The sequence below is a fragment of the Caloenas nicobarica genome, chromosome Z (assembly GCF_036013445.1).
Source record: "Caloenas nicobarica isolate bCalNic1 chromosome Z, bCalNic1.hap1, whole genome shotgun sequence".
Classification (NCBI taxonomy): Eukaryota; Metazoa; Chordata; class Aves; order Columbiformes; family Columbidae; genus Caloenas; species Caloenas nicobarica.
The window spans coordinates 52,710,113-52,732,014 of NC_088284.1; the positions used below are offsets into that span (position 1 = coordinate 52,710,113).

A 21,902-nucleotide genomic window follows, 5' to 3' on the forward strand; every position below is an offset into this window, starting at 1 on the left:
GGACAACAGGAATGGCTCGATTGTTTATAGATGATGAAGGCAACATTACTTTCTCCTCTGACTTCATATCAGCCTTTCAAATATTTAGATTCTCATTTACAGCCGTTCATCACCATGCAGGCTCCTGGTGTGGGCTGTCAAGGGGCCATCCCAGTGCTTCTCCCTTGATCTGCATGGTGAAATAGATTAGGAAACTGACCTGGTTGAAAGGCAACCATAACAAAAAAGGCAGGTTATCAGTCCTCAGAAACTTTGCTTTGGCTGGCTCACCACGATCAGTTCCCAGCTCTAATCTGATTTAAATGCTACCCTGCTCGTGTCACAAGAGCACCTCCCTAGATACTTTGCTTAAAGCAATGCACAGCAATCACATAATGGCTTTGGACTGACTCCCATACTATAGGACTACAAGACCTTCAATGGTTAGTCACATAAACATGCATTGTTTTCCAAACATTTCATGTTCAACTTCTTTTGAACATAACATCTTGCATTTGTATCTTTCCTTCAGTATACTAGTGAAATGGTTTTTCTACCAGTGGTTTTTGAGAGGAAGAAACCGATTACTTTATTACTTCTGCTTAGCTCTATTTTATGAGGGAGCTTATTTTCTAAAATACAGTGCTGGTAGGAGACAAACTACTTGTTTTAGCTGTATTACAGCAAACACAGCATTTGTCCAATTTTTGTATCCAGATATCATACAGACTGACAAGATGTTCATGCCACTCTGTAAACATACAAAGAAACAGAATTTTGAGACCATATTGAAGGAATCTTAGAGGTACATTATTCAGCACTGTAAGACCAGGAAATTCCAAAATTCAGTGTAAATTTTCAACCTTCATTCTTGACTTGTAAGTTTGCACAAACCATGATTTAAATAAAGCCTCATTTTTCAAGTAATAAAATATTTCCCAAGATGTTCTAATTTTGAGTAAAATTAATGTATTATAACATTATGAATAGTGTTTGAATAACATTTTGTATATCTCACAGTTGTTACTGTAATTTTAAGGGAGTGGAGGGTGACAAATATTATTTTACATATTTCTGAATTACAGAAGCTGTTGACAAAAGCTAGTCCAGGGTTTCAACCTTAAATTTGCCATCTAAAGCCTTGCAACTGATAGTCATCCCCATATTATTAGGGCTTAGGAGGAACACCAGAGGAGTTGGAGGCTTTTTGTGGGTTTCAGGGTCTGCCCACATGCTTCTGATAGTGCTATATAGCAAAAAACTTGAAAGAACATTGTCCTAAGCTTAAGTTAAGCACCTGTTTGATTATTTAAGAGGAAATCTCTAGCAAGTATTGGGAAGATAAAACCAAATGGGCTACAAATTTCAACATTCAGAGCTTTCCATTTTGTTTTAGCTTCAGAAGAAGTTTCTCAGCTTAAACATGTCCTGTATGCTTGCAGCCTAATTGAATAAATTCTAATTCAATTGATTTATTTTATAAGCTATAAAGGGTGAACTGGGAGACCACATTTTTACTTTAAAAGAAATCAAATACTCAGATTCCTCCATAATTACGCATCTCTAAATAGTTTCCCCTTATGTTTAAAAATCTTAGCTGAAAGTACCTTCCCAGAGTTTTAAAAGTGCTAACCATCCAGTACTGCACTGGATGGTGCCCCCATTAGCTTAAATGACCAGGCAGAAAGAACTGCAGAGAGTTCAAATCCGGGAAAATACAGACCTTAGTCTGACTCTGTAGGTATTGATTTAAGTACCAAGGCTAAGCACATACTAATCTGAGCTCTACACAGCAGTGTGCAAGCTACTAGCAATCCTGAAAGTGCATTTAATAAGCAAAAGGCATTTAAAGCCTTACGATGCAAAGAAAGGCCTTTACATAATGGACCTTAGTATAGACTTTAACTAAGAAGATTCGTCTTCATTGTTAAAGAATTAAAAACTCAGTACCTGCTCTACTGTACATCATGCCCACTTTTTCCATACAATTGGAAGAGCAATTTTTGAAGCATACAGTTGAAGAGCAGGTATTCCTGTACAGGAACATATTCAACATGGACAAAAAAACCCCACTTTTTCCTTTTCAGATATAAGCTTTTTTCAAGAAAAGTCTCAGAACAATCTCAAAAATGTTCCATGGGTCCTAAATTCATTGTAAAGAACCCTTCCTTCTGTAGTGCTTTATGTTTACTGACTTTTATTTTAAATGCAGCCTTTACATTACAAAGCTGCAGCTTAGTTTCATGAAGCTCTAAGCAGAGGCAACCATTGAAAACCACTCAACCAATGCTAGCCAAATATAACCATTGATCAGCACTATTTGCCCCTTAAAGTTAGGACCTAATCCCTAATGCGATCCCTAAGAAGCCTCTACTTTATTTTGGCATTTTTTGCTTTTGGAATCTACTGCCTTCTTCGCCACAGAAAACAATTGGTGTCTCTCCCCCTCTCCCTCAGTTCTGCCACACCCAAAATTATAAGCAGAGCTGGAGGGATCAGTTCAGAACAAATACAAGCTCAAAGCGGGCATTGCTGGCAGTTTGAAAGAGTATGATTTCTTTATTCCATTGTTTTCTTCTTTTTTTTTTTTTTTTTCTTTTTTTTGTTTCTTTTTTTTTTTTTTTTTCTTTTTTGTCCTTGTGCTCTGTGTTCTGATTCCTGCAGGGACTGCAAGTGGAGAAATGCCATAAGAAAAGCTGTTTACAGAGGACTGTTCGCCTATTTAGCAGCACTAGAAATCTCATGAGGACTCTTGCATACATGAGGCTTTCAGCCCAATTGTACAAACTGAAGAACACAGTTAAGTTTCAGATCAACATCCACACCACGGTTGACAATTGCAGTTAGTTAGTTATGCTGTGACAAGAAGAAGAGGTCCCACAAGGTTAGGTAGAGTGCAAAAGAGTCTCTTTTTTTCAGCCTTCAGATTAGCAATGCACTTTATTAAAGGTGTAATGTGTGATTTCTACTGTGGTAGCCTAAAAACAGTGTTCGGTGAGGATGATAACCCTCTCAAAGCAGATACAAGAAAAAAAGATTGATTAGATATAGAGCAGTAAAGCTATCCCCAAGTAGCTTCTAGCTTCTTGTCAAGCAAGAACATTGTATTCTAAGATATCTTAATTCATCCTGAAAATGTGTAAACTAAAAGGGGAGCGAGATCCCTTTGCTCCCCAGTGAGATTGTGCGCAGCTGAAGTAAGCCAGAAATAGCTGGAATGCCATAAATTCAGACCCTTTCACCTGAATTCACTTTCAGGCATTATCAACTCCCTAAAAGATAGTCCCTATCCTACACTTCAATTTAGTACCTGAACCCAAAGATGTTTGTTCAAACCAGTCTCTGAAACACATAAAAACTAAACATTTTTCACTTAACCACCCTTTGCCGATCAGATTACCACAAGAGCTCTCAGGATCCTAAATTCCTTCCCCATAGTATAGATCTATACGAAGTCCTCTGAAGACTGACACACCACGCTGAACTCAGCCTTAATATTAAATCCCATGCAGTGTCACTGGCTTCACTGGAACTGAGTTTGTAAAATAATTTAGCTCTGTATATGATCTGAAAACTTAAATTTATTAAAGTTATTTATAGCTAATATTATCTTTTATGAGAGGTGGTCAATATTTTACTGAAGAAACTCACTTTCAGCAAATTCTCTCCTCCTTTTGAGAAATTTCTTGGTACAAGGAAAGTCAGTGTTTCAACACCTCAGGTTTCAAACTGAAGCTCAGCAAAAACTGAAAGAACAAAACAGAGGAACTGAGGGTTTGAGAAGGGTCAGGTATACTCATGGATATTTGTGTCAATCTTCCCACCTTCCCCATTTCTTTTTGATTTTTCCTGCCCGCCCCACCCCGGCCCTGCCTTACCCCAGCAGCAAACTGAAAAAGACATGTGGGGAATAGGCATGAGAGGAAGAAATGTACAAAGGAATCACATGCAGGTTTGGGTGCCCTGGAGGCTACTTGTGATCATTTCAGAGGATGCTGGCTTCAGTGACAAAACTTTTTTAAAACCTCATGTCCTGTCTCTCACCCATGTCTGTCAGTTCAAACCAAGATCTTATTACTCTTAGCATTCGAACACAAAACTACAGCAATTAAAGTAGCCCTTGATTTTTAAATTTTGGGGTTCACTATGGGCTAAAGGAACACCCTGTTCTGCAAGTTGTGCCAATGAATTCAGTATTTCCAAGGTTTTGTGTGAGAGAAGATGATGGCATCCTGCCCCTGACCTGCTTATGTTTTCAGGAGGAAGGGATGGAAAAACTTTGATTCTACAGCTTGGGTAACAAGTTATAATCACTAAATTTGTCTTTGTGTGATTTAGTCTAAGTATTGTGGTATCCACGTTTATCGAAAATTATGGAAGAAAATTATGGATTATGGTATATTTACTTTTTTTTCTTTATCTCCAACTAACATCAGAAAACACAAGTTTAGAACAGCTTCCTTTTGGTCTTGTACAAATATCAGGATGATTCAACCAGCCAAGGCATTTTTTTCTACCTGCTGCAGTAGCTAAAAATGAAGTAGATTTGAATGTATTTTTAGTTGCTGTATTTCCTACTTTTCTTTCATATAAGAAAAGCCTGTTCCAAAAAGACATTTATTATGTAGCAAGAGTTGACTATTACTCCCTAGTGATACATATATAACTTCCACAACAGTTTTGCTCAGTTTGTAGGTCAACAGCGTATTCCTTAATGAAAGAGAAAAAAACAGAGTTGCTGTTATGACGCAGGTGCTGAAATCTCGGTAACAGTTCCAGAGCAATGTGAAAGCCCCGTAAATCATGACTGTCTCACAAGGCAACCAAGGCGACGGATTTCTCCAAACTACTCTTATTTTGCTAAGAGTGTCATCTTGTGGAATTCTTGGAACACTCTTCGACCCTGATTGGCAGCTGAAGAGGAGGATTAGTTTTCCTCCTGGTGGAGTAATCCAATACAGCTGAGGGTGATTTCTTTTAAGAAAGCAATGTGTCAGCAAAATCAAAGAAAATGTGGTTCCCTGACATCTACCATTAATGAGACACCATTCTTTTATTTGCTCTCCAGAGGTATTTCCTAATGACGAAGTTGAGGGGGGTGAGAATGGTGTTTGGTTTTTTAACCTGCAGCAGCTGTGTAGACTTTGATATCAAGCTGTTGTAATCTCAAACCAAAAGGCACTCAGCACCCATAGGACTGTACAGGCTCCACTATACCTGATGGGTCTGATTCCCCCGTTCCTACCACCACTGTTACCCTCACCTACAAAGCTCTGTGGTGCTGATAGTGATCACCTTAACCAAAGTGTATGTTTTCCTCTGGGTGTCACACTGAAAGAGGAGTTTGTTTTAGATTTTCTAACTTTGCCAGCCTTTCCCTGATGGTTGACAGTAGTCTGAGCCATGGTACTGCCAAATCAATGGCAGCAACAATTAAAAATGTCGATTCTGAGAATGGAATTTATTTCTTGTAACCAAAGTTGTACTCTGTGGCACTATGCCAAAAGGCATTTTCATTTCTCTTTAATTGTCTAAAGAAATTAATGTTCTAAAGCTTTTTTTTTAAGTAATACACTGAGAAAATACAGGTTAGGAGCTTTAATAATATTATGTAGGTCAGCAGACAAGGACAGTTTTCGAAGTACAGTTCAATACAATTCATTGTATTGTGGCTTAAAACTTAACCTTGTGTGACTCAGCCCACACAGCTTTTATATAGGGTATTCAAACTACATATTAAAGGCTAGAACGGCAGCTAGCTGGATATCTGAAAACATTGCTCTCCTTTATTTGGTATGTTTCATGAATCTTCGCTCTAGGCAGATACCTTCTGCTGGTAGCATACAGGCACCTGGCTTGCAAAAAATATTCTTAATAAAGAATAGAAGAGGAAAAAAAACCCCAAACATTTCTGAATGTTCACAAGTTCTGAATTGTGACTCTTCGTCACATAATCCACAAACAGGTCAAATTTAACAGCTTTACTAGTTTTGAAAACAGCAATGAACTCCTTAACTAGCTCATAATACTAGGACTCACCCAGATGGAAGAGTTCTGTTGAATAAATCAACAGCACTACGTCATTCAAGAGCAATTAATTCTCAGTGAAGTCGACGCAGCTGGAAATAAGCCCATGGTTCTAACAGGCTGCATTTTTCTAAGCTCTTCCATCCAGCTATCACATAGCCTCTGTTTGAAACTGAGTTATTGCATAAAAACACACCATCGCAGGTATTTTAGAAGCATGAATTCTACTGGGATATAAACACTCAACTTTGTTATCTGAGGTCCCCAGGTTTTTAAGCAGATTCTTACTTGTTTGTTTATTTGCAGAGGGGTGCCCAATTGCCTCCCAAGTGGGGGAAATTAAGTGCCTCCCAAAATCAAGAACACTGTAAAAAGAAAATAAAAGTCATAGGTCAGTGATGAACTGGAAGAACCTCTATCACTACTAGCAGTCCAAGTTGGAAACAGCTGTTTACAAAATGGCAGACTCTCCAGCTACCTGTCCAGAAGAGAAAATAACCTTTTTTCAAAACAAAGCTCAACAGCAGTAGTAACAATAACGACGAGATATAACAACATGAGTAAACATTAAAAATAGATTCATAAACATCTAAGCATGTGTCTTTGTGTAGTGAATCCTAGCCTATTTGTCCGGACGATTTGTTACAGATGAGTACAAAATGCTCAGTAGCATATGTCACTGATCTTCACTAACACAGATGCTTTCTTAAGTTTCACACTTAGCAAGGATTTTGTAGCAGAGCATTACAAAGTACTTCTGTATTAGTGTAACAGCATAGTGAGAGCTAAGACTTCATTTACTCATTTGCTAGTAGATTAAATAATATCATTAATAAGGAAAATGAAACTGCCAAAATAAATATAGAAAGTGTATTGTGATGCAAAATTCTTGGGGCAAGCATGACAGAGTTGCTCTGTACATTCCTTCCCTACTTTACAAAATAAAGGGCAATTTTTTCCATTGTTATTTAAGAGAAAATACTCTATCATGAGAGTATCTTGGGTTACAACTTAAAATGCAGTAATTTTGCCCAGACTCATTAAATATTGTAGAGAAGACCAACTAGCTGGTCTTCCTCCACTGGAAAATGAAAGTACTTCACAAAACGAAAAGGCAAAGAAATCATACAAAACACAACTTCATACTGTTACTGAGGAAAATAGCTGGCATTTATCTGGGGAGGAAACCTCTTCAGTTAACTTAGCTAAGATTAAACGCCAAAAGCAGTCTTTCAGTTCTTATGCTTCAGGGCCTAAACACACCAGCAAAGGATAAAGCAGATGTCTGTCCTGCCATCTATAGATGAGCAACTAAAAATGAAGAAGGAGAGGAGAGGAGAGGAGAGGAGAGGAGAGGAGAGGAGAGGAGAGGAGAGGAGAGGAGAGGAGAGGAGAGGAGAGGAGAGGAGAGGAGAGGAGAGGAGAGGAGAGGAGAGGAGAGGAGAGGAGAGGAGAGGAGAGGAGAGGAGAGGAGAGGAGAGGAGAGGAGAGGAGAGGAGAGGAGAGGAGAGGAGAGGAGAGGAGAGGAGAGGAGAGGAGAGGAGAGGAGAGGAGAGGAGAGGAGAGGAGAGGAGAGGAGAGGAGAGGAGAGGAGAGGAGAGGAGAGGAGAGGAGAGGAGAGGAGAGGAGAGGAGAGGAGAGGAGAGGAGAGGAGAGGAGAGGAGAGGAGAGGAGAGGAGAGGAGAGGAGAGGAGAGGAGAGGAGAGGAGAGGAGAGGAGAGGAGAGGAGAGGAGAGGAGAGGAGAGGAGAGGAGAGGAGAGGAGAGGAGAGGAGAGGAGAGGAGAGGAGAGGAGAGGAGAGGAGAGGAGAGGAGAGGAGAGGAGAGGAGAGGAGAGGAGAGGAGAGGAGAGGAGAGGAGAGGAGAGGAGAGGAGAGGAGAGGAGAGGAGAGGAGAGGAGAGGAGAGGAGAGGAGAGGAGAGGAGAGGAGAGGAGAGGAGAGGGAGGCTTGCTTCTGAACAGTCTGGCATTCAGACACACTGGATTTCCCTGTAGCTGAGCTGCCTATTTCTTATAATAAGAAGATATGTAGGTAGAGACAATATATTTTATTACTCCACCTTGTACAAATGAAGGGGAAAGGGTAGCTTTTGGGTGCACAAACCCTTTTGTTATTAAATACTCCCTTCAAAATATGCACCTGGGCACTGAAACTCAAAACTGCAGCAGACACTAGAAATCCTGGATTCATTAGCTGTTTAGGGCATACTTTCCCTCTTCCTTTTTCTCCTCCAGCTCTCTCCAAAAACCTCTGTGTGTTCCCTAGGCAATAAATTACACGTTTCCTCAATTATCTTAGGAGATAACGCCTCTTAACACCTCTCTGCTTCAGAGGCCCAAATACCTTTCCTCTTATGTCTAATTAAACTCAGCATAATTAAATTCACAGGCACCGTTCCAAACTTGCAGGTAATTTTTGAGTTTTCTGCTTCTCTTTCAGAGCTGAAGGAAGATCTGTGTACCCATGAGTTTGCCTAGACTCCTCACTATTCTACTTGTCCCAACTTAAAAAATTCACCATGACTTAAAAAATTGCCCTTGGGTACAACTTTAGCACATGTGACCCCAACATCCCAGCACCACTGTCACTCTAGTTTGAAAGTAGAGCGAAGTACAGTTAATAGCAAATGATGGCATAGAAAATCCCCTTGGTCCTGATGGCTACCAGTGTCCTAGGAAGTACCACAGGGAGAAGAGCAGATTGCTCTGCCCTTCTCTAACACTTCTTCATTGGGCAGACAGGTAGGAATGACCTGTCAGCAAAACCCTTGCAGAGTCCCATGACTTACCAAGGCCACTATTGCTTTTGTTCCCAGGGAATTGTTCACCAAATTCCCTCTCTCTCCCATGAAGAGGCATAGATCTGGGAAATGCTGCAACAGAAACAGGATGTTCACAGACTGGCACACTCTTTGACACATCCTCCTAACCATACATCCAAAGTCCTCATTTACCAACATGGTTTCAGTAGGTACAAGGTATAAGTCCATTTCTTAGATCCAGATAAATACCTAACAACCACCCACATCCATGGTGCTGCTTCTGTTTCTTCTCTGCACCACATGAAATTTTTGGTCCCACAGGGATGGTTTGCACCATCTTTAGACTGACATGTAGGATTAACAAAAGGCCACACACACTGACTTGCAGATACGAATCTTCACAGATCCAGCTTTGAAGCTGACGGCAAGAAGAGACCCTGCAGAAGATCTGCCTCTCTTGTACCTTCTGTCACTTGCATTGCTTCTGAGAGTCCACCGTATTTCCTGCATCACACCAGAAACTTTATACACTATGTTAATTACCTCAATAAACCTGAGAAATCTCAGGTCAGCGATGGCTTAAGAGGTTTCTCAGGTTTACTGAGCTAATATCAAGCCAGAGATGGCCTGAGAGTGCAGCCTGGGGACCATGTATTTATTTTCAGCAAACAGCTTCCTTCAGTTACATGTTTCTGTTAGTATGGTGGGAATCCTTGATATGACATTGGGTCTTTTATCCTTGATGTGACATTCTGAAATCAAACCACCAGTCTTAGTTAGTCAATGAGTTAGCATTGTCAATCATCTTGCTGATGGCTTGCAGAAGATGGGCTAATTCCCAGCAGCTGAGCTCCCACCTTTATTCATATTTGGGCTGCATTTAATAAAATAAAATGTTTAGCAAGATCTTTAAATTAAGTCAGTGAATTTCAGGTTCACTTGCAAGATTAACAAGCAAGTTTTTTCTAACAAGGCCCCACAGAGGTAAGGCAAGACATTTCATGTTTTCATTGACAATGGCCAAACTTTTACTGGAAAGCTCACTGTACTGCAATATGATACCAAAGTAAAGTGGATAAGAAAATCATAAGATTTCATAACAGCTGAATATGATACAAAAACTGGAATAAAACTGTTTTCCAGTGACATATAGACACACTTAAAGAGAAGACTTCAGACAAGGATAATGCAGAAGAGGATCTGGGGATTATAGTGGATTCTATGCTGAGCACAAGCGAAAAAATGCCACGCTTGCAAACAAGGCAAATTCCATGCTACCGTCTGTAGGTAGAGGTACCATGTGTGAGCCTTGATTCTACAACATTTGGACCAGCTGTGGAGTGTCACAGGCACAACAGTCATTAGAGGTTTAGAACATATGCCACTGGAGAAAGGTTGAATGAATTGTCTAGAGACTGAAGATGGAGAATAGACATGGATGATATAATTTTCTTTTTTGAATGTATTGAGACGGGAAATAAACTTTATGTTCACAGTTAAAATGACAAGAAGCAATATGTCTAAACTATAGAAAAGGAAATTTGGATTAGACATCAGGAAAAAACTTTCCAGCAGTCAGAACCAGTCTCCCTCTTGTTTGTGCAGAAAGATTGTGAGGGAACATTTAAAAGGCCAGACTGGAGGACCGTCTTCCAGGAATATCACGTGAACCAATCCTGTCTTCAAAGGGAGGATGGAGCAAATGATCTGGCTGGCCCTAAGACTTCCGATACTGGTTTTTGGACATTTTTTGCTATTTGAACATCTCTTTTCCAGGGTTTCTTAAATCACCAACAGTCTGCAAGATACTCGTGATAAAAGTAGCAAAGGACTAGCAGACTTACAACCACAGCTGTGTTTCCTCTCTATAACAAATGAAAGTAAACCAGGCAGTATATTCCTTTTCCCGCTCTCCTCTCTCCTTTTTCTGCTCCAGAGATCAGCATGCTCAGGGCTGAAAACCATGGGACTTCAAAAGTGTTGGGTGATGAGGACTGATTTTTTTTTTTGGTAGTGAGGGTCAGCACTGAGGTAATAAGGGACTCCTTTTATTACCAAAAAAAAAAAAAGTTGGAAACATGGCATACTTTTGTATCAGACCTGCAGGTACTTCATACCAGATTCTGTCATTCAGGCACGGCATTGTGGCCTTGTATTATGTTCAGAATGGTTTTCTTGGCAGCATCACCTGTAGTGACAACCAAGATAGCTTGAGCTGAAGACCCTCAACAGTAGCCTCAGAAGGCAAGTACAGAATTGTACTGAAATATCATTTTTATTAGTATAGGACCGAAGTAGAATAAATTAGGATAAGATCCTGGAGCATGGATGCAGAAGATGTCTGCTTTTCAGCAGCAAAGTCAGCTTTGGCTTGGTTTTCTCACGTTCCCTTCACTTGTGAAGTACTGACATCCAAGCAGAACCAGAATGAACTTCCAGATTGCTATTTGTAATTATCAGTAAAGTCAATGTGGCAGCACTGGCCACTGTAGGGTTACCTGTGCTAGGAAGTCGTGTGAGAGATGCCATCAGGAACTACCTACCAGAAACCTCTGAGCTTTCATACTTGAGTAACCACCTCCTGACGGTCAAATTTATAAACAGGAGCAGGCACAGGAGCACAATTTCTGCTTTTTCGAGAGAGCATAATAGTTCTTGTTTGCCAGGCTATGAATTTTTCTCCCCATCATTTTCAAAGGTTTCTGTCAATGGACTATAATCATTAATTCCATTGAGAGTATAGTAACTGATCTATTTTTTCCCCAGGAGTTCCATTAAGTATAGATACACAGATGTAAATGTCTACTCACCATTCAGTAACAGCTACTATTAGTATACAATAATTAGTGAAGTTACAGAAAAAATACCAAACTATTTGCTATATAAGACCATAAATAAAAACACTATGTGTCATGTGAAGCCCCAACCTGACCATCATGCTGCGTTTAACAGGATCTAGTAGGAGGTGCTTAGGGAAGTAGTACAGAAAAGAGGACGATAATGAAGTAGTTCTTCCCTGGTTTAATTTCCCAGGTATATGTAACATCTTGGTTTAAATAGCTACACTAGAGAACTAAGAAACTAGCACTGTTACCTCTGCCCTCCTCTTCTGAAACATTCCGGATGATCCCCATACGTGTCTATTTTTTTATTTCCCCTGCGTCATGTGTCTGGCCAGTTCATGTCCAATTACACTCTTTCTTCCGAGCATGTTAAGAGCTTCAGTGACATGGGTGCAAAAGACTCAAGTTTGCTGGGTAGTGCAGAAGTAACTGGAAGAATTAGACTGGAAAAAGAAAGAGGCAATGAAAGTTATGGTTTTTACCACTGATCTGTATTTGATGTTGAACAAGTGAGGAGCCTTGTATTTCTCAGGTTATTTTCTCTGACATTCCTAACTTGCGCAAACATCCCAGTCTTATAATTGTTCCTAATTCTTTGTCTGTACCGCACACCTCTTTCTAAATCTGTACATTCAAATATTGCAATGTTTTGCCCCACTTTTCTTCCCTAGCAGGATAATTGCAGATTCTTTATGTGACTATTCTGCTATTCTGCCTCCTAACAGCTTGAATAACAGTATTGTGGATACACAGCATGGTTAGGCTGGGCACTGTGGATCCTGTCCTGTCCAATATGTAGAGTTAGAAACCACTGGGACTTATTATCAGGAGTTATGATGAGTTTCTCTGGACAATTTAAGGCTGAATGCACTGAGTGGGAGGACAGACTGGAGGATTACTACCATGACACCCATGCACCTTCTACCCTTGTTGTCTTGCTGCAGTAATTTAACTCTGTGATTGATCTGTGAGGCCATAAAAAGTGATGTATGTTTTTCATGTACACTTTAAAAATCCTGTAAAATGTCTTTTTGCATGCTTTTCCAACTCTTTATTGTTGATGCAAGCCCCTCTGTCATGTAAAAATAATAACAGTTTTGTAGGCAAAATATCTTTCTTGCTCATTATTTTGATGCCTAGTCTGGTTTTATGTAGATAAGAATGTGTACGGAGTAAGGCTGTTTAATGCAGTCTGACCGTGAGATGTTTCCTAACAGTTTTTCTTAAACAGTATTTTTATATTCTTGATAGTGCCTATATGACCATAAGATACATATTATTCTCTGTTAGTGGAATTCTCTAACGGAAGTCATGTAGATAAAGCATAGCTAAAGAATATAAAAAAAAGTCATGTGAAATCACTGAACCCAATCATGAAGCACGTTTTCTAAATGTATCACAAAGAGAAATATCTGAGGAACTTGGACACAAGACTATGGTGATATGGAATGCATTTTATTCTCAAAATACATTGTGGATATAACAAATCTGACAGCAAATCAAATATGACTGACTAGAGGAACAGGATCTTCCATGAAAAATTAGTGACATGTCTTCCCAGACACATGTTTTATTCCTTGCAATGTGCCTTAATCCAGAAACAACACTTGACATCATTTCTCTCAGATCCTGTAATGATACTCAGCCGCTACAAGATCCCCAAAAGGTAGTGGTAAATTTCTGCACTGTTTATATCGTGTTTGTAACTATTCAAGAAAAAGAGGCTTTTTAAAAAAGAAAATCACTGTGCTCCTCCCCAGCAACATTCAGGTATTATTCACTGGAGTTAACTTTCTTGCCCTGCGCTGCTTCACCACCTGAAAGCTGACATTCTAGTGACCTCTAGCAAAAATGAGCAGGACGAGCATAAACCTTCCAGAACACACCAAATCAGGTGCAGCGCGGGGCGCCCAGCAGCCAGAAGAAAACTCTGCTTCCCCCTCGTCTCCCTGTACATCCAACTATATATTTATTCTGACAACGAAACCGCTTTCCACCGCCTGGCACCTTTCGCACTCTCCCTGCTCTCGAAAGCCAAGGTGGGAGAAGAGAGGGAGGGCAGAGGCGGAACGAGCCCCGTGCGCGCTGCCGTGCGGCGGGGGGGAGCGGCGGGGCCGGGCAGCGGTGCGGGCCGGCGGCACGGGGCTCTGCCTCCCTTCGCCTTTTCTTTTTTTTCCCCCTAAAGTTTATTGTAAAGGGGTAACGTTTGCGGGTTCGTCACGTGACCCTGACAGGTCCTGCCTATTGAGAGCCAGACCACCCACATGGAGGACGATGGAGCTGCTTAATAGAAACAGGCATGTAATTGTGAGGCTTTCCAGCACTCTGCAGAATGCCTGCAACCTAGGAGGGTTATTTTTTTACACTTTCCGTTCCTTTGGGGTAGGGGAAAAAAAAAAAAAAAAAAAAAAGGAAGGAGGAGGAGGACAACGAGAAGAGAGAGAGGGAAGGAAGGAAGGAAGGAGGGAAGGAAGGAAGGAAGGAAGGAGGGAAGGAAGGAAGGAAGGAAAAGAAAGAAAGAAAAAAAAAGAAAGAAAGAAAGAAAGGAAGGAAGGAAGGAAAATAAAGAAAGAAAAAAAAAAGAAAGAAAGAAAGGAAGGAAGGAAGGAAAGAAAGAGAAAGACAGAGGAAGCAAGCACTGATGTCCTATTAAAGCCGTCAGTGCCAGTGAATGAGGGCGCACCCAGCCCTCCAGCACGGCTCCCCACCAGCGGCTCCAGCGAGGGCAGCGATGGTAGGTGCAGCCCCGTGGGGCGACGGCGGGGCGGCAGCGGGGCTGGGGGCCGCAGGACCCAGCGGAGAGGGCCCGGGGGCTGGGACGGTGCTGGAGGGGCTGCGCGAGCCCTCACCGGAGCCGCTGGCAGCGGGGGCCCGGGGCTGGCGGAGGGGGTGGGGGGAGCCTCCCTCCAGCCGCCGGGGCCGCGGCTACGCCGGGGGCCCGGGCCCTCCCCCGTGCAGGGAAACCAGGGACAGGGACCGGGCCAGCGGCTCCCGCCTGCCGGCTCCGGCCCGAGCGGGGACGGCAGCGCGGGGCACGACCGGGCAGGGTGGGGCGGGGGCGCGGTGCGGGAGGCGCGGGGTGACGGGGCTCCCCCGGGACCGGGCGCTGCGCTGCCCCTTGCCCAGCCGGCTCCCCGCACCTCGGCGGTGCCGTGGCTCGGAGCTCCCAGTGGGGACGCTGGGGATCTCACCGCTGACGGGAAGTGTCTCCTGCGGTGACTCTTGTGTAGTCACGCACAGCACTGCAGATGGGGCCTCAGTCCCAGCAACTTGGCACCTGGATGAGCTCGGGGTCCAAACAACCTGCCATGCATGGCGCAGAAACCCCTCTCAGGCCAGGCTCCATAGGACACCAGCCGCAGGGAAGATGCAGTTTGCATCCTCCTTTTCTTTGGGAAAGCTAAATAGGGATTCTTACATGAGATGTACTGAGGAGCTCTTTCCCTCTCTTCGCAACTCAGATTGAATGCCCGCAGTCAGTGGAAGCTGCTGAAAACATAGAGCTATATGGAAAAGGAGGGACAGTCACTGCCTAATGTAACAGCAGTGACATGCATGGTGTGCCTTAGGTTAAGTCGAATAGTCCTTCAGCCTCTGATTCCAGTATTAGACTCTGCATGTGGTTGGACCATCAGGACCAGTAGACCGCTGCTGTCATTGGTCTTGCACGCATTGTCCCACTGCTCCCAGGGTCTGGAGGCCTGAGGACATGCAGTGAACACATCTACCCCAGCTGGAGCCTTAAGCTCCACCATAAGAGGCAGACCTGGAGAGGGCAAAAGAGGGGAGAGGAATGGGGAAGACGTCTGGTGTCGCTGGTTGGTATTAGAAGAAGTGTTGGAGACAAAGTGGCTATCTTCCAGCTCCTAACCAGATAGCGTTTACCAGTTCTGGTTAGAGGGTCTCACATTGTTTTGGCACCAGTCTGATAGGTGTATCTAATTTCTGGTTAGGGCTATTAGGGTCATTTGTATCTGGATTATAATCTGACACTGCATCTGGACGGGAGGTAGTATTGTTGAGAAATGTTAGGGTTGAGGAGGGAAGGGGAGAGGGAGGCATTCTTTAAAATCTATTCGCTTTTGAGAGCTGGTAGATATAAAAACTGACAGCCCACTCTGAATTAAAATGTCTTGGGCTTCTCTGTTTTTATCCTTATTTCACATGCACACACACGCGCACACACACTCACACACACACCTTTTATTTTGCTCTGCCTTTGCCACAGTGTATAAAGCCCTATTGAGACATGTAGGCGTGATGTGTAAACTGGATTAGCAGTATGAAAGAAAGACATACAATGAGCCCGAATTGTTTTACTTCCTTTTCATTTCTCACACCTATATCTCTAATAAATTTGTTGCCCCAGCAGTGGATCAAAGAGATCGTGTTGCTCAGCTATTTTTTCTGCAAGACCCGATGGCAGAGATCATGAATTACCTGCCTTCTGCCAAATGCGAGACTTGAGCTATATCATTACACAGACCTGGTGTTGTCCAGACTGACTAAAAACTGTTCCGTATAACTTTCCCTCTTTATGCACATTAAAGTCCTGCAAGTGGCAGGGCATTTTGCCAGGAAAAGAATCTGTTATGAAGATGACTTGGGCTTTTAGAGCTAAAGCCCCTTGTAGAGTATGATGAAGTTTGCCAGGGCTGGGATGTCCTGCAGCTTTTGGGGGAAGATGGCTGCTGCTCCCACTGCTGTCCTCTGCAGACCCCCAGGTGCTCTGGTCCTTCCCTGGGAGTCCACTGCTGCGATGGAGGAGCACAAGAGCCTCGGAGGTTCTTCTAGAGGCACAGTTTCCCGCAGCCCTCCACAGAAGAAAATGCCTGAGCTCTTGGGTTGGTGCTGTAGATCCCTCATTTGCTCCTTTGTGGCGTGCAGAGCAGCTTTCCATTAAAGGAGATCAGGGGTAATTAGCCGCATTATTTTGACAAGTTGGCTCGAGCAGTTCCCTTTCTTCCAGGTCTGAGGAGGGGGAGAGGGCGAGCTTCGTGCTGCCGCCTCCCTCCCAGGCGTGGGCACTACACGTAGGTGCTGCCCTGTGTAGTGGGTCCCTGCTGTGCGCCACCACCCCGAAACTGCAACCCCCACTTGCCTGGTGGCAAGTGGGGCATTATGAGTGGAAACAGAGAGACTTCGGCTGCTGTGCAAAACCCAGTGAAGGTGCTGCCCTGTGGCCCTATCTGATGTCAAAGCCAGAGCCAGGCATGCCTGTGGGGTTCAGGCAGGAGGCAGACGTGTGCTCTTGCACAATGAAGATGTGTGTGACAGAAAAAAATCTGAGGGAACAGGCAAAATCAGGTTATTTTCTCTCAAGTCCTTCTTCTGCTATGGTCAGCTTTCTTGCAGCCCCTACAAAAGGAAGACAAAGTGCCCATGCTTCATTTCTACATCATTTCTTTATTAAGGTAATCAGATGCTCCAGCGCTGCAATGCCCTTGGTACTGTATCCACAGGTGTTGAGCCATCTGGAAAAATGTGTTAAAGTAAAATCAGTGTAAATACCTGTTCCCCATTGCTAACCTCTATTGGATTTGATCCCTCATCTGGAGGGAGAAAGTATGAAGCTCTGCAGTATTTGAGGTTATGACATAAGCAAGAGGCAGAGCATTACAAAACGAAGCCACTATGACCCAAGCTCTGAGGTTCTTGTACGCCAGCCCTGGCTGTCCAGGAATCAGGAGGACTGGGTGTAAAAGGTTGCAGGCTGCAGGCACCCTACCCAAGGAGACACGTTCCTAGGCCTTCGCCAGGGAGCAAGTCTGAGATAAGGAGTCTGTGGGATCCCTGCAAGATGCTGAATATGGAAAAAGCCCTTGGTGTGGAGGAGCAGTTGCACACACAGGGCATGCATATCACAGCCAGTAGTGCTTACAAATGTAAATAAGGGCAGATTGATTAGGAACAACATTATCTTCGGGAATGTAGCACACAGGCATCAGCTATGAGGCAAACTAGGGGCAGCCACTGCTTTGACCACCCAAGTGGAGACTTTTACACTGACACTTCTTCCTTAAGGGAAAAAAAAAAAAAACAGAAACAAGGCCAATTAGATCCCTGCAGTAATTCATCTCTTGTGTATGCTTTAAAAAAAAAAAAAAAAAATCCCTCCAGACCACAGGGAGAGAGGGGAGATTAAGATAGCGCTTGTTAAATTCGAGTCTTCAGACTGAGTTTTTGGAACCAGAAAGGAGCACTGACGGGCACTGGGCTATTGTGTGAAGCAGAGCAGGCAGGAGCCAGACAGGAGCCACACAGGGCAACTCTGAGGCTGGATGTGCTTGAAGGGACACTCTTCCCTGGTTTTGAAGCCTGCTGGGAGACTGAACCAAAAAGCCTTTCCACCCATCCCTTCCTTCTTCATCTCTCAGTCCTACCACCCCATCAGACTGGGTGAGGTTAAGCAAGGGCACATCGGTTCCTAGCGAGATGGATGGTCATTTTCCCAAGCGGAAACGCGTATTAGAGGTGGCCGACCGCATCTCAGGTGCGGTTTCAGCTTCCAGCTCCAAGCCCTTTAGGTTTCCTTCTCCCATATGTATTCAGCTACCTGTGCATGACAGCTTGCTGTTCCCAGCCACCTTCCTGGAGACGGTCCTGTGCGGAGCACGGGGACGGGCTTTCACCGTGGCAGGTTTCCCAGTGTGAGACAAACGGAGGTGGTACGGAGACGAAAGGAAAAGGGACACCGGCAGCTGCGACTCGAGGAAGCTGCTGGCCGTGGGTGCCCCGGGCAGTTTCACGGAGAGGCTCCGCACGGAGAATGCACGCGTCCCGCAGCCCCCTCCCGCCGGCGGCCTCGGCCTCCCGAGCGCTGCCCGCCCCCACTGCTGGCGCCGGGGCTGTGTGCCTGGCAGCCCGGCGGGCAGGGAGCTGCCCGGTCTCCCCCTGGCACCTCGGGTCCCCACACTTTTTCTCAGTATTTTCCCGCAACGAACGTACAGCCGGGACGCCCACAGCCGCGCTCCACCGCGGGCGCGCAGCGGACTCCCTGCTGGGGGGCAGTCCGTCCCCCCCCCCCCCCCAAACGCCTCCCCGGGCGCGGCGCGGAGCGGCGGGGCGCGCTTCGCGCTGCCCTCCGCGCCAGTTCGCCGGGAGGTCCGCCGGGCCGCGGAGCCGCGCTGGGGGCCGGTGCGCACAGCCCCGGAGCTGGGGGGAGTGCGCGCAGCCGTAACGGCAGCAATTAATGGCTGATTCTCAATGAACAGAGACGGGGAGAAGCGGTGCCAAAAAAGTAAACAATCGCGAATAGTTGAAGAAGTTTTTAGCGCGGCCGGGCAGGCTGCGTTTCATGGACTTTTACACTAAAAACATATTAAAATTGGTTTTCCTCAGGTTTCAGTTAAAGAATGAGCCCTAAGTTGAAACAGGCTAGCTACCGCGTGGCTTTAAATCCCTCAAGTGTTAAGTTTTCATTGTGTTTTTCTAACTGGACGGAGTGGTTTTCTTGCAAGGAACTAAGACTCCTCTTTAGTTAAAAAAGAAAGAGAGAGGGAGAAAAATCTGGCACTTTCTACCGCGGTATCCACCACTCTGTCATTATTTCTGCAAGCCTGGGAATTCAGCTCAGACCTCCCAGTATTTGTTGCAGCTTGAGGCCAAGGTGCCTCTAAAAGGATTTTCTTTTTAAGGGCTTTAGAAATCGTTTAACGCTGCTTTCCCCCCGTTTCGCTCTCTTTTTTACAAGGGAAAAATATATTTGTGTGTCGATCGCGAGAAAGTTCTGCGCGTGTATTTGTCTGCAAGCATCCCGGTCGGGAAAAAAAAAAAAAGAAAACTTTCTTGAAAAGAAAATGAAAAAGAAGGGGGGGGCAAGGGGGGGGAGGCATTCCTTAATGGAAGTATTGCATGCAAAGAAGGCTGGATCTCTTTAAGGCTCCCCCTGAAGCTGGAGATGCACACACAAGGGTTGCCTGCCTGGGTGGTCTCTCTACTTTGGTGAGCTGTTGCTAAGCAGCTAATAATAGTCATGTTTGCTGAGTAATTTCTGCCCTCCCCGAGCCAATCGCCTCGCAGAAACCCAAGCCATCTGACAGCCCTGGGGGCGGGCTTTCAGCTTTTTTTTTTTTTTTTTTTTTTTTTCCTCCCTCCCTCGCTGCCTCTCTCTCCTCTCATACTCCCCCCCCCCCTCCCACCCCTCCTCCTCTTTATCCAAATGGAGAGAGTAGTTTTTTTCTTATTCATCTCATCTCTTGAGCCGAGGGGCTGCAGCTCCGTGCTGCCGCGCACACGCCGGGGGAGAGCGCCAGGCAGCCGGCTGCCCGCCTCCGCGGCGGGGCCGACCGCGGAGCCCCGCCGGCCCCGCGGCCCGCGGGAAGCACCCCGGCGCTGAAGCAGGATGGTGCAGCGCGGCGAAGCAGCCCAGCAGCAGCAGCAGCCACCGCGGCCCGCCGCGCCGCCTTCCCGCCGCCGTCGCTGAGCGCCGCCGCGGACGGCAGCTTCCCGGAGGCAGCGGCGGCCGGAGGAGGCGATTTCAACGGGAGCGGAGGGAGGCGCGGCGGCGGCAGCCGGGGAGGCCCGGGGGTCGCGCCCGTCCGCCCGCCCTCGCCGGGCGCGGGGAGCGGCCGCCTGCAGCTCGGGGTCCGCGCGCGATGTGGCAATGGGAGGCGCGGGGAGCGACTCGGCCGGAGCGGCCGCGGCGGCAGCCGCCGCCCCGCGCCCCGCGTGAGGCGGCCGCGCCGCAGCAGCCCCCGCAGCAGCAGCAGCCCGCGGCCCGCAGCGCCGCCAGCCCCCCGCGGCCCCGCCGCGCCCCCGGGCCCCCGAGCTCCGCCGCAGCGGCGGCAGCGCCAGCTCCCCCGTCCCGCCGGCGGCGGCAACATGGCCTCGGCCGGTAACGCGTCGGAGCCAGAGACCAGCAGCAGTGCGGGCGGCAGCGGCCACCCTGGCCGGGCGGCGAGGAGCGGCGGCGGGAGGCGGCGAAGAACCGGAGGGAATCGGCGTGCCGCGGCGCCCGACCGGGAGTATCTGCAGCGGCCAAGCTACTGCGATGCGGCTTTCGCCTTGGAGCAGATCGCAAAGGTGCATTCACTCTTTTTTCCAGAGATACACGGTAGTGCTAGTGCTGTTTTTCGGCGGGGGAGGAGGGGGGTGGTGTGTTTTCTCGCGGGGGTGGAAGGAGGAGATGGAAATCAAACAGCCACCAATAAAATGCTGGGAAAAAGAGAGGGACGTCTGTGACTCTTCAGTGCGGGAAGAGAGTGCCCTCCTTCCCTGCTCGCCTGTGCCTGCCCTGGTGCGTGCTTGCACTGCGGAGCACTCTTCTGGTTAAATTTCCCGAGACAGCCTCAGCTCGCTCCCCGCCTTCCCCCCCCGCCCCCCCCGCCCGGCTAGCCCCTGGCCCGCTCTCCCTCAGCTTCCTTTCTGCTTCTCCATCCCCTCGTAGCGCCCTGCGACCTCGGCAACACTTGCTCCCGGCTGGGACGGGGTAGAAAGCGGGCAGCCGCTTTCTTGGCAGAAGTTGTGCTTTTGTGAAGTTCTCCGCCGAGCGCCGACTGCCCTCGGAGAGGGGGTTCCCCAGAAGAGAAAGCTTGCGGCGGTTTTCTTCCCTCGGCGGTCGGAGGGGAAGCGAGGGCCGTAAACAACTTGCCACCTTAATTCTGCCGCGCAGGTCGCGCCGGTCCCCGCGGTGCGGTGGCGGTATTGTTGGCGGCGAAGGGCTGAAGGTGCCGGAGCGCCCCGCAAGCCCGGCCCGGGCGGGGCGGAGGGACGTCCCTGGCCGCCAATCTCCGCCGGCCAAAAAATGTTCAAAGTAAACAACCTCAAGACGCTGCCTTGCTGCAGGGATGGTTTCACTTCAGGGAGCAGATTTCTAGGCTTTGTAAGAAGGAGGAAAGGAGGAGGGAAAAAAAAAATCCATGTGGCTGCCCTCTTCCGTTCACAAATATTGTCGTAACTTACAGATGGCTGTTCTACTTCCTAATTCAGATCACACAGCGTCTCCAAACTCTATGGAAATGAATTACTTCTGATCTTACAGCGCTGCTCACCACGTGGGTCCTGCCTCCAGCACCAAACCCCTGCTAGGAGCTGGGGATGGGGGAAACGGCAGCTAGTTTGCTACCCACTAGCTTCCCATCGCCAGTGACTCCCCCTCCATTCCCCCCGCCGCCCTTCAGAGGTCTAAGGAGAACAGGAAAAGGGACTTAAACGTTTCTTTCTTGTGGCTGTTAAGGTTCATTGGCAGTGGTTACTTCTGCCCTGGAGCCGTAGGTCTTGGCAGCAAGAGTGCTTTGCAGCCTGAGCTGCTGGCGGTGCCTTGGGCATGAGGGGAGTGCGGTGGGCAGCAT

The 21,902-nt window shown here is 46.4% G+C and overlaps 1 protein-coding gene across 1 annotated transcript in view; it reads left to right on the forward strand.

The window, feature by feature from the left end:
• The first annotated feature begins 19,758 nt into the window (after positions 1 to 19,758).
• PTCH1 (patched 1) overlaps positions 19,759 to 21,902 on the forward strand; it is a 69,120-nt gene continuing 66,976 nt past the window's right edge. The window contains exon 1 of the mRNA XM_065655827.1: positions 19,759 to 20,634. Coding sequence (XP_065511899.1) covers positions 20,434 to 20,634 — 201 coding nt within the window. The 5' untranslated portion in view covers positions 19,759 to 20,433. The remainder of the gene's footprint in view (positions 20,635 to 21,902) is intronic.